The sequence below is a fragment of the Colobus angolensis genome, unplaced genomic scaffold (genome assembly GCF_000951035.1).
Source record: "Colobus angolensis palliatus isolate OR3802 unplaced genomic scaffold, Cang.pa_1.0 Scaffold251, whole genome shotgun sequence".
Lineage (NCBI taxonomy): Eukaryota > Metazoa > Chordata > Mammalia > Primates > Cercopithecidae > Colobus > Colobus angolensis.
In genome coordinates, this window is record NW_012115722.1 from 1,029,347 (window position 1) to 1,047,698 (window position 18,352).

Sequence of the window (18,352 nt, forward strand, 5' to 3'; positions counted from 1 at the left end):
AGATGGGGTCTCACTTTGTTGTCCAGGCTGGAGTGCAGTGGCACAATCACAGTTCACTGTAACCTCCAACTCCTGGTCTCAAGTGAGCCTCCTCCACCTTGGCCTCACAAAGCACTGGGATTACAGGTATGAGCCACTGCATTTGGCCAAGTTATTATTTTTATAACTCAATAAACCTTATCATGTAAAGTTGATAAGACAACTATCACCAAAAGCAGAAGAGTTTTTAAATCATGTTACTTAAAACGGTAGGTTATATATTCTGGATATTTTCCTTCACTGATAAAAATGTACATGACTCAAACAAAACTATTAAATGTTCTTAGGTATATAACCGTTTCCTTAATAAACTTAAACTAGTTCTATTTTTAATAGTTTTAAAAGATGATCTAACCTAAGCCAGCATAAGAGTCTTTGAAGCTAACTTGGAATTCAACATTCATAGCTTTTTATTCTATGACTAATGATACAGTTTTAATGTTTCTGATAAACCCCGTAAGGAATCCCAGGCCTCTCATAAGGATACACCTTTAAACAGATCTTCTAAGGAAGGAATTCCATGACTACTAGGCCATGTTAGATCCTCTTTGCTACCATGTCCTCCCGTGATAAAACTCACCACTCTACTGTTGGTACTTATTTACCTTCCATGGACAGCTAGCCAGTTTCATGGGACTGTGTCTGCCATCTTTACCCTGGTGCTGAGTACACTGCTCAACACTTAATCAGGTTCCTTATCTGAACCACAGAATGTAGAAAATGGTTTGAGTGACTATATTCTCAATTTTCTGAAAGGTGGTACAAAACTAGTACCATTCTGGCTGCATGGGAAATAAGTTAATGGAACCCCAGTTGAGAAAATCCACTTGACTAGACACTCAACATAAGTTTACAGAATAAATGTCCTGGGATCAGAATACACACACACACATATATATACAGAATATATATCTACTGGGGTCAGATAGGCAGTAGTGCAGGTGGTGGTTATGATGGTGATGATGATGATGATGATGATGATAAGAAGATGGTGATAATAACAATGTTTATTTTTACTGTATGCCAGCAATGTTTTATGTGCTATATAATATCTCAATCCCTACCAGAACCATATCACTCCAATTTGATAGATGAGGAAACGGAGGCTCAGAGAAGTTAAACTGCTTGCTCAAGTAAATGAGGGAGCTGAATTCAATTTCAAGAGTCTGTGTCTAAGGCCCCACACTACACCACTATTTTGTAACTGAAGGGGCAAAACTGGATGACAGAAAAATGGAAAGCGTATTTCCTGCCTAAAAGGGAAGCCACTATTCAATTCTAGTTAGGAAAATGCATGCCCAGTGTTACCAGATACTCTAGTTTTCCAAGAGAGTCAGACATCCAGATGTTTATGCAAAATCCCTCAATTTTTAAATATTAGAAAATAATCCTGAAACAACTTTCAGTTTGTTTGGGCCGAAACTTACCTACAGCCAGGATGCGTATGTGGATTATAAATATGTGACCTCTAGAGGTCCCATCTTTCCTCAAAAATATACATGCAAAAATGTAAAATCTGGGCCAGGCACGGTGGCTCATGCCTGTAATCCCAACACTTTAGGAGGCTGAGGTGGGTGGATTAATACGTCAGGAGTTCGAGACTAGCCTGGCCAACATGGTGAAACCCCGTCTCTACTAAAAACACAAAAATTAGCTGCGTGTGGTGGCATGTGTCTGTAGTCCCAGTTACTCGAGAGGCTGAGGCAGAAGAATCCCTTGAACCCGGGAGGCGGAGGTTGCAGCGAGCCGAGATCGCGCCACTGCACTCCAGCCTGGGCAACAGAGTGAGACTCCATCTCAAAAAAAAAAAAAAAAAAAAAAACCAAAAAAAAAAAAAAAAAAAAGCCAAATCTGAATCCAATCATAAGGAAACATCAGACAAATAAGAATGCAGGGCCATTGTACTAAATAAATAAATAAAAAATAGCCTGCACACATCACAAATGTCAATGTCTTGAAAGAAAAAGGATGAGGAACCAATTTAAAGGACAAGAAAGGACACCAGATTAAAGGAGAAGGGACCAAAGGGACCTGACAATGAAAGGTAATATGCAATCCAGATGAAACCTGGACCAGGAAAAAATGCTATAAAATTCATTATTAGGATAATTAGCAAAATTTGAATATGGACTTTGGATAAAATAATGGCATTATATCAACGTTAACTTTTTCTGAAATTAACAACTGACTGTGTTTATATTCATACGTAAGAGAATGTCCATGTTCTCAGGAAATATATGCTGAACTATTTAGAGGTAAAGAGTAATGGTTCATTAAAAAAAATAATTGTTCATATGGATATATATGGCAAGAGAGAGAGAGCAATCAAGTGAACACAGCAAGATATTAACCTGTGAATACGGACAACAGGTCTATGGGAGCTCTAGATTCTACTCTTGCTCTTCAATAAGTTTTAAATCATTCAAAATAATAAATTATAACATCTGAGAAAAAATGCACAGGGCCAGCCCCACCCCAGCAGAGGAACTCTGAAGCCACCAAACTCAATCAAGGGCATGCTACTCTATTCCTGGGATAGCAGCCAGACCTAATCACACTGGGTCCTCACACCAACCCACAGAAGCAGCTATTCTTAACCTCATTTATGACTGGAGAAACTGAGGCACAGGGTATGAATCCCCTATCCCAATAGTAAGGAAATAGTAGACGCCATGGTTCTATCTCAAACCATCAAATACTAATCTGGACTATTCTACTATATGCCTTATAAGAAAAGTTCATTTTAAAAATGCATGAATACCATATAGTACTCTTATATGCTGAACACAAGTTAGATAAATGTTAATCATAGGAAGCTATTTGGTCCAACCTTCTTATTCACCCTCCAGACTTGGAAACAGCATAAAAGTCTATAGCATAAGCAATCACAAGGAAGAAACTAAGATCTAAGTTACTTCAAAGAGAAAAGAAAAATAAAAACTAAGTACCCATTATGGAGATGACAAAGTTTAATTTGAAAAGCAAACAAGAAATCTTTGTGACTTTGGGATAAAGATTGCATAGATACGACACAGAAAGCACGAATCATAAAAATAAACATTGATAAATTGGACCTTTCTTAAAAACTATTAAGTAACCTAGATGAATGGAAGATAACGTTTGCAACACACATAGTAAACAAAGGATTTGTATCTAGAAAATATAAAGAACTCATAAAACTTAATAATAGGAACACAAACAATCCAACAAAAAAATGGGCAAAGATTTTGAACAGATACTTCATAAAAGAAGATATATACATGTCCAATAAGCACATGCGAAGATGCATAACATTATTATCCATCAGAGAAATGCAAATCAAACCACAATGAGATACCACTTCTCACCCACCATGATAGATCCAATAGAAAAGACAGACAATAACAAGTGTTAACAAGGATGTGACAAAATTGTAACCCTCAAAATGGCTAGTGGGGAATGTAAAATGGTGTAACCACACAAGTAAACAGTTTGTCAGTTTCTTAAAATTTTAAACATAGATTTACCATATGACCAGTAATTCCACTCCTAGGTATCTACCCAGGAGGAATGAAAACACATCCACACAAAAACTAGGGTGCAAATGTTCACAGTAGCATTTTTCATAATAGTCAAAATGTAGAAACAAATAAAATGTCCATCAACTGGTGAAGAGATAAACAAAACATGGTATATCCTGACACTGGAATTCTTTTTTTTTTTTTTTTTTTTGAGACAGAGTCTCACTCTGTCACCCAGGCTGGAATGCAGTGGCACAATCTGGGCTCTCTGTAACCTCTGCCTGCCAGGTTATGCCTCGGCCTCCTGAGTAGCTAGAATTACAAGCATGTGCCACCACTCCTGGCTAATTTTTGTATTTTTAGTAGAGACAGGGTTTCACCATGCTGGTCAAGCTGGTCTTGATCTAAGTCATCCTGACCTCAGGTGATCCACCTGCCTTGGCCTCCCAAAGTGCTGGGATTACAGGCATGAGCCATTGCGCTCGGCCCGACACTGGAATTCTATCTACTGTGTAATAAAAAGGAACAAAGTACCAATACATGCTGTAACATGGATGAACCTCAAAAACATCCTGGGTGAAAGAAGCTGAATATAAAAGACCATATATTGTATGAGTCCATCTATACAAAAATGTCCAGAAAAGGCAAATCTAAAGAACAGAGTAGATTCATGGTTCCCTAGGGATGAAGTAGAATTGGGAAATAACTGCAAATGAATACAGTTTCTTCTGGAAGGGAACTGTTGTAAAATAAGATTGTGGTGATAGTCACACAACTCTGCAAATATGCTACCAACCATTGAGTCCTACACTGAAAACAGGTGGATTTTACGGTATATAAATTATACCTCAATAAAGATTTATAAAAAGAGAGATATGCAATATCATTAGACATCACTGAAATGCAAATTAAAATCACAAATATCACTGCACACCTACTAGAATGGTTAAAATGTAAAAGACTGACAAGCATTGCAAGGATATGAAACAAGTAGAACTCTCATTTTACGTTCCTACCAACAGTTGGTAGGAATGTAAAAGGGTGCAGTGTATTTGAATATTGTCCCCCAAAAAGGTATGTCCAAATCCAGAAACCCAGCACGTGTGAATGTGACATTATTTGGAAAAAGTGTCCTTGCAAATGTAATTAAGTTGAGGCTCTTAAGGACCTCAAGATCATCCTGGATTTAGGATGGGTCCTAACCAATAACGGGCATCCTTTTAAGAGAAAGGAGAGAGACATTTGAGACACAGAAACAGAGAGAAGAAGGCCATGTGAAGATGGAAGCACAGAAGTTATGACGTGATGCTACCACAAGCCAAGGAACACCAGGGACCACTAGAAGCTGGAAGAGGCAAGGAAGGAGTTTCCCCTAGAGTCCTTCAAAGGGAGTATAGCCCTGTTGACATCTTAATTTCAATGCCTCATCTCCAGGACTGAAAGAGAATAAATTTATGTTGTTTTAAGCCTCCAAGTTTGTGGTAACTTGTTGCAGCAGCCATAGGAAACTAAAACAAATGCCAAATCACTTTGGAAAACTGGCAATTTCTTCATAAGGTTAAACAAAGAACTCCCCTATAACTAAGCAATTCTACTCCTGGGCATTACCCGACAGAAATGAAAACGGAAAGACTCTTACATGAATGGTCATAGCAGCTTTTTTTGACAGAAATGAAAATGGAAAGACTCATACATGAATGGTCAAAGCAGCTTTTTTCATAAGGGTCCAAAACCAGAAACAATCCTAAGGTCCAGCAACAAGTGAATGAATAAACAACATGTGGTATCTCCATACAGTGGGCCACTAATCTGCAATAAAAAGGAACAAACTATTGATACATACAACACCATGGATTAATCTCAGAATCATTATGCTGACCAGGCCCAGTGGCTCACGCCTATAATCCCAACACTTTGGGTAGCAGAGGCAGGAGGATGGCTTCAGCCCAGCAGTTCCAGACCAGCTTGGGCAACATAGCAAGACACCATCTCTATTTAAAAAAATAATAATAATTATGCTGAATGAAAAAAAAGACCCAAAAGTATACACTGTATGTTTCCATTTATATGAAATCTAGAAAATACAGATGCATCTACAGAAACAAAAAACATATCAGTGGTTGCTTGGGGGCCGAGGTGGAGGGGGAGACCACAAATTAACGAGAGGGAAGTGAGAAGGAGAGAAATGTTCGCTATTCCCATTGTGGTGGTTTTGCAGGTATATACATTTGTCAAAAGGCATCAAATTGTACACAAAAAATGGTTGCAAATGACTGTATGTAAATTATACCTCAATAAAATTGATTAGAAAAAGAGAAAATAATTCCATGAGCCATTGGACATTTTACATTTAAGATTTAAAACAACTACTTATACTTTGTTCTAACCAATAATATTAAGCAAACAAATTTTAAATGAGGAGCAAATTTGTTAAAGAAAAAAGGGAGACAACTTGCTCTACTAATTCAACATGTTTCACAAGCAGAAAATGGAAAAAGCCTTGAATTTGGAGTCAGAAGACCTGGCTCAGAGGGCTAGTTCCACTTAGCAACCAAGTGGCCTTGAGCAAGTCACGATTTACCTGCAAGTCTCAATTTCTACATCTCTAAAATATAGATGACACTAATAACTACCTCACAGGCAACAGTTATGGTTTCAATAGAGTAAGAGCTCCTTTTGTGCAGGGATTCTATTTTAGCCAAAATTATAATCCCAATGTATGGCAAATAATAGGTGCTCAATAAATCTTCACAGAATAAATGAATTACTTTAAAAATAAACCTGAAAGATGAGAAGGATATTGTGCACAACACCATGAGGCGACATTTGTTTCTTTGCACTGTGTAGACTAAAGCAGAAGAGTCACCCTCTCTTTGTGCCTATCTTTAGCATATTGTCCACATCATTTGCAGACTCAAGCATGAAAACTTCCAGTCCCTTATGATATACTGTGATAACTCAAGTCAATATAGAGCATATTTTAAATTTTAAATCCTTAGGTGCATTGCCCTAAAACAGACTCACTTGTAAGATGAAATTCTATGAAAGCAAGAACTGTGTCTATGTTATTTAACACTGATATTCACTGCCAATATTTGCTTTTATACAGTAGGCAGCAAATAACGCGTGCAAAGGACCTGAAGCCAGATGAAGTACAGGAAAGAATGACTTTTAAGAGGCCAAAGTGACTGGGAGGCAGAGAGCAGAGTGTCATGTCCAATGGGGTTGTGAAAGCAGGTAGGGTCCACACCATGCAGGATCTTGTAGGCAATGTGAAGTTTTGTCTTTATCCTAAGAGCAACAGAAAGCCATGGAATATTTTTAAACAGGTGGTTGGCAGAGTAAGGAGAAAGGAAAGGGACATAATTAGATTTGCATTTCATGAAGATCTTACTCTATGGTGTGCAGAAGAGAATGGTAGTTGGGGGAAGGGAGAGAAGGTGGAAGAAGAGTTAAGTTAGTTGTTGAGTGATTATAGGCCAATCAAGAGGCTATTCCAACAGTCCATTAAAAAGATAATGGTAGCTTGGTCCAAGGTAGTGGAGGTGGGAAAAAAAAGTGGACGGATTCCCAATACACGTAGACAAATCAACAGGATCTGACTTTGAGAATGAGAGAAAGGAAAACACTCAATGCTTCTGAGTCTCAGTTCTTCATCTGTGAAGCAGGGCTGTTGTTTATACTCCATCTGTATAATACCTACCTTGTAATCTCCTGTGACAATGAAATGAAATAATTTAAATATTATGCACCTAACTCAGTGCCTGACCGACAGCAAATGCTTTTTAAATTCGCTGTTGCCATTATTATGGTCATCCCATGGAATGGCAACTACCGGAAACTGAACACCACAGGTAGAGAGGAGCAATGTAGTTAAAGATTCATATCCACAGGGCTGAAAGACACAAACTGTTATCAGCCAGTCACTGAGACAATTGTTCCAAAGAAACACAGCTGACCGCAGAGATATTTCATCTAAGCCGATCTCAGTCCTCAGAGCCCATTATAAGAAAGCACAGCTGGTATGATCACAGTCACCTGAGAATCCGGTAAACTGAGGCACAGAGCTGGCTACAAATTTAACCAAGGAATAGGTGCTGAGGAAGGACAAGGAAATAGGTATCCTGCTTCTCATTTTTGAGCCGATCCAACAAGACTCGGCCTGCATCCTGAAGAGGAATTTGTAACACCCCCTCCAATGTCTCCAGGTCCCTTGCTGACAAGGCCCTGTCATCCCTTAGCTTAACACCGTGCATCCCCTCGCCATCAAACCAAGCCCTTCCGGTTCCCTGATCCTAGCTCACAGCGCACGAAGATCCCCAAGCCCCGGGAGCCCCACATACCTTAGCTTCGCGCTCTCGTTCCTCGGCGGTCGGGGTGCGCTTCATGCTGCCACTAAAGCCGCCTTCACCACCGCAAGCTGCGTAGATCCCCTCGCCCTGGACCCCGCCTCCTGCATGTAGTTCTCTCAGCGTCCTGCTCCCGTCCGGAGCCATTCTCCCTCACAGTGGAAAAACTACAACTCCCAGAATGCACCGCGGCGACGCCCGCGAGCGCCTCGGGATTTAGAACAGGAGAATTTCCCAGATCCGACAGCTGGAAGAGCGTAGTCCGCTACACCGCGAGCAAACAGGCTGGAGTCCAAGGAGAACTACATTTCCCAGGAGGCAACGGGTGCCTACCATGTTTCTCCCGTGCTCCTCTCGGCCAGCCGCCCGCCACGCTGTCGGCGCTATAGCAACGGTAGCTAGCTGCAGGGCCAGTGGAGCGGTGAGTACTTGGGAGGATGCGGGAGCATGGGGGTGGGTGGAGGTTGCGGACCCTCCCCACTGCAGCGCGGGCCAGGGTCCTAGGTTCCGCTCTGCGGTCTGGAGAAGGCCCTGTAGTTGGCCCTGGAGGTCTGCTCCCGGAAAGCAGCGGAGCCCGAGACACCTCCACATCCTCAGGCCTGAATCACAGCCCGCCCTTTATCCTCACATCCAGGACCAACTTGAAATGTTGTATCCCAGCCATGAAGGTGAGAGTTGATGCTGCTAATTGCCATCTCTATCCAGATCCTGCAAGTTGTAGGTCCCTAACACAGTTTGCTCATTTGCCCTGGATTAGAAATTGGTTGGTAGACCCTAAAACTCCTGAGTGTTCTATTGTTTGCTTAATTATATATTATTTGTTTATCATCTGATTATCTCCATAACTCGCTAGCTTCATAAAGGCGGGGATTTTGCTTGCCATTTTAATCTCAGTGCCTGGTATTCATTTATTCATTCAAATAAATATTTTTTCTGTATTCTTTTGTGTGTGTGTGTGTGTGTGACAGGTTCTTGCTCTGTCGCCCAGGCTGGAGTGGAGTGGTAAGACCTCAGCTTACTGCAACCTCCCCCTCCCGGGTTCAAGCAATTCTCCTGCCTCAGCCTCACGAGTAGCTGGGATTGCAGGCGTGCGCCACCACACCCAGCTAATTTTTGTATTTTTAGTAGAGACGGAGTTTCACCATGTTGGCCAGGGTGGTCTCAAACTCCTGAGCTTAAGTCATCCGCCCGTCTCGGCCTCGCAAAGTGCTGGGATTACAGGTGTGAGCCACCGCGCCCAGCCAATCATTCAATATATATTAATGTTGGTTCCCACCCTGTACCAGGCACTGTTCCTGAACAGCTGTGAACAAGACTAATACCCGTCTCAAGATGTTTATCCTTTTTTCATGGAGACAAACAATAATTTATTTGATAATTTCAGATAGAGACAGTTGCTAAAAGAGAAACAAGCCAGGCGTGGTGGCATGCACCTGTAGTTCCAGCTACTTGGGAGGGTGAGGTGGGAGGATCACTTGAACCTGTGAATTCCAGGCCAGCCCGGACAACAGAGCAAAACCCTGTCTCAAAAAAAAGAAGAAAAGAAAAGAAATAAATAGTGAAGAAATATAAGGAAGACTACTCTAATATAGGATGGTCAGGGAAAGCCTGTCTGAGGAAGTGAGCTGAACTCCAGAGATTGAGGAGCCAGCTAATACAAAGGCCTTGAGTACACGAGGGTGTGGGGGGTTCGAGGAAAGTAAAGAATAATGTAGGTGAAGCATACTGAGCAAAGAAGGATAACATGAGATGGTGTTGGAGAGGCATTGCAGCATTGTGCAGGATTACTCAGCTTCCACACTATTATTAACATTTTGGGCTGGATAATTCATTATTATGTTTCCTAAGCACTGTAAGATATTTAACATCATCCCTGGCCTCTACTCACTAGATGCCAGTAGCATCCCCCTTCCTTGTTGTGACAACCAAAAATATCACCAGATACAACTATTAATACTTCCAACTACTACCTTAAGTGAGTTAACTAATCTGTGTCTCAGCTTCCTCATTTGTAAAGCGGTAATCATTTGAGTAACAACCTCACAAGGATATGGCGAGACACTTCATTAATTCCTATAACAGAGCACTTAGAACAGTACCTGACACATAATAAGCATTCAATGAATGTTAACACCATCAACATCATCATCATCATCATCATCATTCTCATTATTTTTAAAGTGACCTTAACTCTGTCATGGAAAACTAATCATTTTCATACATGGGCCTGTGTGTCAACAGGATCCTAAAAATTGACCTTTTCTATAGCAGTACTTCCAAAAGAAGTAGATGATCTCCCAAGGATTTGTCTGTTAGCTGTTTCTGTAACAGCAAAATGCAATGGTTCTCCACCATTTGTGAGTTATAATAAAAGTTATGAACCCTCCTTAAAAGATATTGCATATATACGTATACATACAAAATTTGGTAAACCATCTCTGGGTTCACAGACCCTGAAACCCCACGGACTCCATTCACTCACTCAACAACTATTTAATGAATGCCTGCTCTCAATGCACCAAGCTTTATGCTAGCCTCAAAGAATACAGAGGTGAACAAGACAATGAAGCTTGCTACTCTCTTGGTCTTTACATTCTAGAACCAATATTCTAGAGCTTAAGAACTCTGCCCTTTAGAGTATCTTCATTCACAGTTTGCATTTAGCTTACTAGGTAGATTGAAATGAAAATATAAAATCCTTTATTTTTGCATACTAAATACTGTGTGGACCACTCATATCCACATTCAAAATAAAGCTACTGTGGTGCATTTCTGTAACGAATAGAAACTATAAAAATACCAGAATTAGCTAGACAGCCTATATGTTGAAGTAGTTGAACTCTGCGCGGGACCTAAGCCTCATGGCAACAAAGGCAAGACACACACACACAAAAAAACGTAAACCAGTTGGTAAATTTATGCAACGAAACCTCTTTCACAAAACTTAGAACTGCCCACTCATTTGCGCATCAAGCAGACAATTAATATTTGAGTAATATTGACATCCCAGACACATGTGGTCAGTGCTTTTACTTTACTCATCCCATTTACCATTAGAATAACTCTGAGATAGGTATTATTTTCTCCTTTTTAAAGCTGAGAGACTGAAACTCAGAGAGTTTAGGTGGCTTGACTAATTCGTTAATGATAGAGCAACTATTTGAATCAAGTTCCTGACCTGAGTGTTTCCCAAGATACCTGCTCTCTTTTGGAGGCTGGGGAGAGGAAAGGGATGGAGAGGAGGTATTTCTTAAACGATAATCTTACCTCATTTCCTAAGCAAACTGCAGGAAATATACTGTTGAAAGGAACACTGTCTCTATGATTGAATGTAGTAGTACTTTTAGAAGAGAAGCTTTCATCTTCTCCAAGCAGCACATATGGACAATAAGATGCCCATTAAAGTTCTAGTCCCTTTTTCATTTTATTTGATTCATTCCATTACATAGTTAATGTAATAACTTGGAAAGAGTTTATTTGAATTTTCTTTTTTCCACAGCTAGGCCATGTCTGGTCCAACTGATGAGACTGCAGGAGACTTGCCTGTGAAAGATACAGGTCTAAACCTCTTTGGAATGGGAGGGTTACAAGGTATGGCCAGCTGTTATTTATTACAGTTATGAACTTTGATCACTGACTTCTTTACTTTTAATTTAAAGTATTTCTGATACTCATACAACCCAAACCATTTAAGTAACTATATAGTCCTTGATTGTACTAAACAAAAAGATGGAGAGTTTAGAACACATATGGTATTTTACTACATGTGTCAATTATCAACAGCTCATAGAAAATGTAAAATCCCCCCTCTGTTCTGATAAAAAATTAACATAAATCATCTTTTTAAAATTCCTTACATCAGTAGAAACTACGTAGAGAGTATCAAGCCTCCAAACCGAATTGCCTGGTTTAAATTACATTCAGTATTAAAACATTTCTTTGTGTTTAAATTTTATATGGGAGGAAAGGCCATATTTTAAGTGTTTTGCCTTTTAAGTAGAGTATCTCACGTGATAGTGACTTTTTTATCAAATTAATATGGATTAAAGGTTTTCTTTATCCTTTTATCACTTAGTAGTTGCTGTAGAGCTAAAAAGCATTTTCAAATTGAGAAAGAAAAGCACCACATTAAAGTACAATTTAGAACAGAGAGCTTTGTTTATCTTTGTTTGTCCATTGTGTCAGCTATGCTGTCATGCATGTATCAATTATCAACAGCTCATAGAAAATGTGAAATCCTCCTCTAGCCTGAGAAGTCTAGGGATTTAAGATACATTCCATTTAGGAATCTACATACACTTTTTAATCAGAACGGTGTAAATGGCCACTGTGAAAACCAGAAAAGTGGTCAATGTATTGTTTATTGAAAAAGATAAAATTTGGCTACACAGAATTATTATTATTATTAATTTTTTTTTGAGATGAAGTCTCACTCTTGTCACCCAAGCTGGAGTGCAGTGGCAGGATCTCCACTCACTGCAACCTCCGCCTCCCAGGTTTAAGCGATCCTCCTGCCTCAGCCCGCTGTGTAGCTGGGTTTACAGGAGTGCGCCACCACGCCCAGCTAATTTTTGGCTACACAGATTTTATTGTTAAAAGTAAAAAGTATGTGTAAGCTTTGCTTTGCAGATCTTTCAGGGAGCATCGAGTATTAAAATACAAATAAATTTTAAGTGTGCAAAGGGCTTTATTGGGTTTTGATACTCTGTGAGTTCAATTCTTGTCCTCAGTAACCTATCACAGGACCTTAGTCTCTATCAGTTTGTTCTTTGTTTCTATTGGAGAATTGTTGAAAATCGACCTACTTCACAATGTTATGGAAAATACCAAATTTAAGCGTCTGTAAAAAGATATCATATATGCATGCTAAAGAGTATAAACATTCTTAAAATTTGTATAAGGTAGTATATAGAGAAATTATTTGTGAAGCTTTCAAATAATAATTTTTAAGTTTAGGTTTTTTTTGATTTGATCTTACAACTTTTATGGTTTGTTTTCTAAAACACCCATAGCGCAGAAAAATATCTTAGTCATATTACGTTTACCAAATTACTCTTACTCTTGCCTTTGTAAAAAAATAACTTTCAGATACTCTTTTAGTTGTCACAACATTCAGCATGTAAATTCGAAAGTCTTTATTGAATCAGAATTCCATCTTATATTCTTAAAGAATGGCTACTTGAATACATTTTTGAATGGATACTATTGTTGTTCAAATTCCTAGTACTGTATGTAAAGTATTAATAGCAAAGATTTTTATTCTTACCTTAAATAATTGATGTAAACAATACTACAGCATTTTCTAAAGCAATCTTAACTGTAGGTCCCAAAGGAAAAAATCTAAGATTAGTGCATCAGAGGTGATATTAATATCAAGAGTTTTTAGAGACTATTTTAAGTAACCTCATGATTAATTATCTTGGCCTTTCTGCAGAAGCTTCAACAACACGGACAATGAAGTCTCGCCAGGCAGTGTCACGTGTCAGTCGTGAGGAACTGGAAGACAGATTTTTGCGTTTGCATGATGAGAACATTTTACTTAAACAGCATGCCCGCAAGCAAGAGGATAAAATTAAAAGGTTATGATAAAAAGCTTTTAGCTTTTTTTCTTGACTCAGTAAAATTTGAAGGGTATGGTATTTTATAAACTTAATTGAAAACCCCACCTTGAATCTTTTTTGGAACAAGGCAGGATGTAAATAAGTACAATTTTTAAAAATGGAAAATCTTGCAAACTAGAATAATAAACCAAAAAGATAATGAGTGTTTATTATGTCTGAATTTGCTGTTTAAAAGAAAAAAGCTAATAGCTAAGAGTGCCAGGAGTATATCATATCTATAAATAACTTTTGGTTTAATATTTATAGTTTAATAAGCAAATGGCCAAAGCATCTGTGTTTTAAATGTCTTGATTTTAAAATGAAAGTTTTAAAAAGTAACTAACTATTCTAACTTGTTAGAATGCACGTTCCCTTAAGATTTGGGGTTTACTAATGAAAACATCACTTCAGTCTCTGGAACATATTTAACTTTGCTTGGGTTATACTAGATTCTATATTGATTTCAAAGAGTACTGTTTCTGAAGAAACAGTATTGTCACTTTTGATTTATGTGCAAAAAATCTTGGCAAAAATGATTTCTTAGGAGTAGATACTCTTTCATTCTTTTTTATTCAGAAATGCTGTGCCTAGCTTCTGAAGGGACAGCATTAAAAACAAAGTGTCTTCAGATGTATAATCATGAGCAGGTCTGTATTCATATTTATGTTCTAGGTTCAAAGAAAAGGTGAGACAGCCATTGAAGAATGAAAATAGGGTTTTTCTGCTTAGATTCCATCCTGAGGAGGTGGTTCCAGTTTAGTTTCTACTCTGTGGACTTTAACAACCAGCTGACCTGCTATGTGCAAGCCTTTTACTTTGAGTTTGGTTTTAGTCATGATGACGGCTGTTTTCAAGATTTGTGACTCACTTGCCTGATTCCTTTTCTGACCATTATTCCACATACATCAGCCAGTCAGAATGAGGCATGTAGTCTGCTATGACCACCTAACAATTTTTTTCTTTGTAAACCTAATTGGTCAGTAAAAGAATTGAATTCACATATTTGACCTCATTGGTAATTTGTCATAGCCAGAAAATAAAAAACAACTTAATAATGAGCCATGTAGTTTAATGGGAAAAAGACTGAGCTAGGAATCAAGTTGTATGTATGCATTCTGTTATCTCTCTGCCACTAGCCTGTGATATGTTCAAGCCATTCAACCTCCTGGAAGTTTATTTTACTTAGCTATGAGAGTAATGATCCAATGAACAATATGACCCAAAAGCTCTAAATTCCTTTCAATCTCACACCACTGACTGTGACCTAGATACATGGGTAGAACTGTCTTTAAATTTATCCTTAAGAAGTAAATAGGCCGGGCGCAGCGGCTCACGCCTGTAATCCCAGCACTTTGGGAGGCTGAGATGGACGGATCACTTGAGATCAGGAGCTCGAGACCAGCCTGGCTAACGTGGTGAAACCCCATTTCTACTAAAAATACAAAAAATTAGCTGGGCGTGGTGGCGCAAGCCTGTAATCCTAGCTACTCAGAGGCTGAGGCAGGAGAATCGCTTGAACCCGGGAGGCGGAGGTTGCAGAGAGGCAAGATTGCGCCATTGGACTCCAGCTTGGGCAATAAGAGCGAAACTCTGTCTCAAAAAAAAAAAAAAAAAGTAAATATTATTATTTTCTATAAATGTAGATTTTATAAACTGCCTTTTTATTTTTTTTCTATTTTTTTTTTTTTTTGAAAGGAAGTCTCACTCTGTTGCCCAGGCTTAAGTGCAGTGGCACGATCACGGCTCACTGTAGCCTCCACCTGCCATGTTCAAGCGATTCTCCTGCCTCAGCCTCCCAAGTAGCTGGGATCACAGGCGCCTGCCACAACACCTGGCTAATTTTTATGTTTTAGTAGAGACAAGGTTTCACCATGTTGGCCAGGCTGGTCTCAAATGAACTCCTGACCTCAGGTGATCCGCCCACCTCGGCCTCCCAAAGTGTTGGGATTACAGCCGTGAGCCACCACGTCTAGCCAAAACTACCTTTTAAAATAAGCACTCAGACTTTGCCGTATGATTCATTAATATGATAAAATAATCAAATCCAACAAATGGAATGTATGGTTATTACGAGACAAACACATGCAGTCATGTTTCTTGACAAAGTTTATTTGAACATCATTTGAAGAATTTAAAAATCCCCTATTGATGTGCTTTTCCTGCCTTAAAAATTAGGATCGTTTAGTTTTCTCTGGTTGTTAACTGCCTTTTTATATTAAATTTGTGTCTTTCTTTTGAATGTAATCTATATCTCTGTGTGAAAGTCTCTCTGTAACAGAAAATTCAGATATTTAGGTTGACATCTCATTTGTATGACAACCTTACTTTTATGCACAGGCCATTGGGTGGGGCTTAGGACCCTAAACTCATTAAAGGACTAGGTAGGGTGTGTGGCCCTCTTGGACTGTGGTACCTGCCCAAATTTCCCAGTGATATATCATTCTCAGAATTAGGTGGAAAAGGAACTAATCCATTGATTATTTTACTAGAGTGTTTGTGGTACTCTTGGATCTTGGTTTTTATTATCCTGTATCCTTTATAAAGCATGCTTAATGGATGTGCCTCAAGGGAAGGAGAAAACAATCTTAACTGATTATGTTATGCATAGCTCTCCCTGATGCCACATGCTGTAGGCCGAGTAGCCAGAAGTGTAGATAGACATGTATTACTACCGCATTTACAGCGGACTCTGCTTAGGGCAGAAAAAAGGTTGTTCTGTGACATCCCAAAGCTATTAAGGATTTTTTTATTTCACTTTTGTTCCCTTAAGTAAAAGCTTCTGTCCATAACCATGCCAAAATAAAGCAAAACCCATTTAAAGAAAAATGAAGTGTGTTTTATTTTCAATCTCCTGTCTGGGTCTTTATAAAAATAGATTCACTATAAACTAGAATCAGCTATTGAAGATGTGCGACCAATTTTGTAAAGTCTTGAACTTGTGTCTCTCATCAAAGCCACCTTTTCTTTCTTGTCCTGCCAAGATTTTTCCATTCACTGTCAGGCATGTTTTCCGTACGTGTATATTACATCACCCCCATGTGCCCTTTCTGTCTTTTGTTCTTTCTAACCAGTTTTTATCAAAACTTTAAAGAATCAAGGTTATAAACTCCTGATATGTCAAAAGCACAATTTGTGTCCAAATTTAAAGATAGCATTAAAATGATGCTTTTGCATCTAATTATTTTTTACCATTAAACACAAGTGTTTCTTGAGCACTAAGCAATATTTATTGGTGAATTTTGGTTTCCTTTGGGTTTTTCATTGGGCTTTATATGTGTGCATTTATGCATTCTAACATTTTTGTATTTATAGTGTGTCTTAATCCTGGAAAAACTGAAAACAATATATTACCTAAATGCTGCACAGTCTTAACACACTTTTCAAAAGTTTTAACTTACTGTGGATTGCGGATATAACCCACCACATCCACAATCTGTAACTACACTCGACTGCATACAGCATTCCTATATAAGGTCATGCGTTAAAAATTGCATTTCAGGAACATATGGAGTAAATATGTGTCCTCTCTTTACTAACCTTAAATGATAAGCCTTAGGAAACTGTTATTTGTCAGTGCTATAAAGCAGATTGTTGCCCAGTGGTTTCAATTATCATCAAAGGATTCTTCACAGGCAGTAATAGTTACATCAAAACCTGAAATTTATTATTCAGGTTCTGCACTGAAGTCTTCACAGTGATTATGTTCCTTTCAACAGAATGCATTTTATGCTGACTTCTCACATTCCTTTTCATCTTTTTATTATTTCCCCAGAATGGCCACCAAGTTAATACGGCTAGTTAATGACAAGAAAAGATATGAGCGGGTTGGTGGCGGCCCCAAGCGGCTGGGAAGAGATGTGGAAATGGAAGAAATGATGGAGCAGCTGCAAGAGAAAGTTCATGAGCTTGAAAGACAAAATGAAGCCCTCAAAAACAGACTGATTTCAGCCAAACAGCAACTTCAAACCCAGGGTTACAGGCAAACTCCATACAATAATGTACAATCTCGTATTAACACTGGGCGTAGAAAAGCAAATGAAAATGCAGGCTTACAGGAGTGCCCCAGGAAAGGTAAAACAAAGCTTACATTAAATCTAAACTGAAGTCTTATTAGATTGTTTAACAACAACAACAACAACAAAAGTTTTACTTCTGCGTTATTCATGCTTTTAAGCGTCTTTAGGAAGAGAAAAATAATTTTTTACTTTCTCTTTGATAAAATAATGTCAAAGAAGATTATTTAAGAATCACTATATCAGTCTCAAATTTAGTAAAAACATTCCGCATAACCTTAATGTAAGAGACATGTATGAAACTAAGTAAAATGAGTTGAATTGAGTTTGGGTTGGTTAAATACACTGTACTTAGGCAGGTAGAGAAACTAGTTTGCTTACATATGACCACATTTACTGTATTGAATGATCACATTTAAGTTCTTCATCCAAAAATCATTTCGAAAATTTGCAAAAGTATTGAAATCTTTCTCATTGGATGGCAGTAGCATGACAGTGGCATGTGCATGTAACCAGAGGTTTAAAAAGTTGAGTCCTTATTTCTCCACTTACTAGCTGGTGACCTTAGACAAGTCTCCTAATCACTGTGACCCTGAGTTTTCTTTACGTGTAAAGTAAAAGGCTTGAAACAAGTGACGATAAAGGTCTCTTCCATCTCTAAAAATGGTCATAGGCCAATCATTTTATTCACTTTAAAAATTAATAACCTAAAATGTACCCAAGTTTCAAAGTAATTCAATTGTGTAGACAAGACTCAATATAGAACATAAATATTTCTAATAAAAATTTTCAGTTCTCTTCACCCACAGAGAAACTTTATTATAATGGAACCACAATTCAATAAATATCTT

The 18,352-nt window shown here is 38.4% G+C and overlaps 2 protein-coding genes across 3 annotated transcripts in view; one reads left to right on the forward strand and one right to left on the reverse strand.

Annotated features, from left to right (window-relative positions):
- The window catches only part of FTO (fat mass and obesity associated), a 410,630-nt gene extending 402,481 nt beyond the window's left edge, over positions 1 to 8,149 (reverse strand). The window contains exon 1 of the mRNA XM_011946598.1: positions 7,883 to 8,149. Within this exon, the coding sequence (XP_011801988.1) occupies positions 7,883 to 8,035 (153 nt within the window). The 5' untranslated portion in view covers positions 8,036 to 8,149. The remainder of the gene's footprint in view (positions 1 to 7,882) is intronic.
- Positions 8,150 to 8,222: 73 nt separating this feature from the next.
- Positions 8,223 to 18,352, forward strand: part of RPGRIP1L (RPGRIP1-like) — a 99,750-nt gene continuing 89,620 nt past the window's right edge. For both annotated transcript variants that reach the window (XM_011946600.1, XM_011946599.1), the window contains exons 1-4: positions 8,223 to 8,309; positions 11,388 to 11,479; positions 13,323 to 13,467; positions 17,261 to 17,559. In XM_011946600.1, coding sequence (XP_011801990.1) covers positions 11,395 to 11,479; positions 13,323 to 13,467; positions 17,261 to 17,559 — 529 coding nt within the window. In that variant the 5' untranslated portion in view covers positions 8,223 to 8,309; positions 11,388 to 11,394. The remainder of the gene's footprint in view (positions 8,310 to 11,387; positions 11,480 to 13,322; positions 13,468 to 17,260; positions 17,560 to 18,352) is intronic.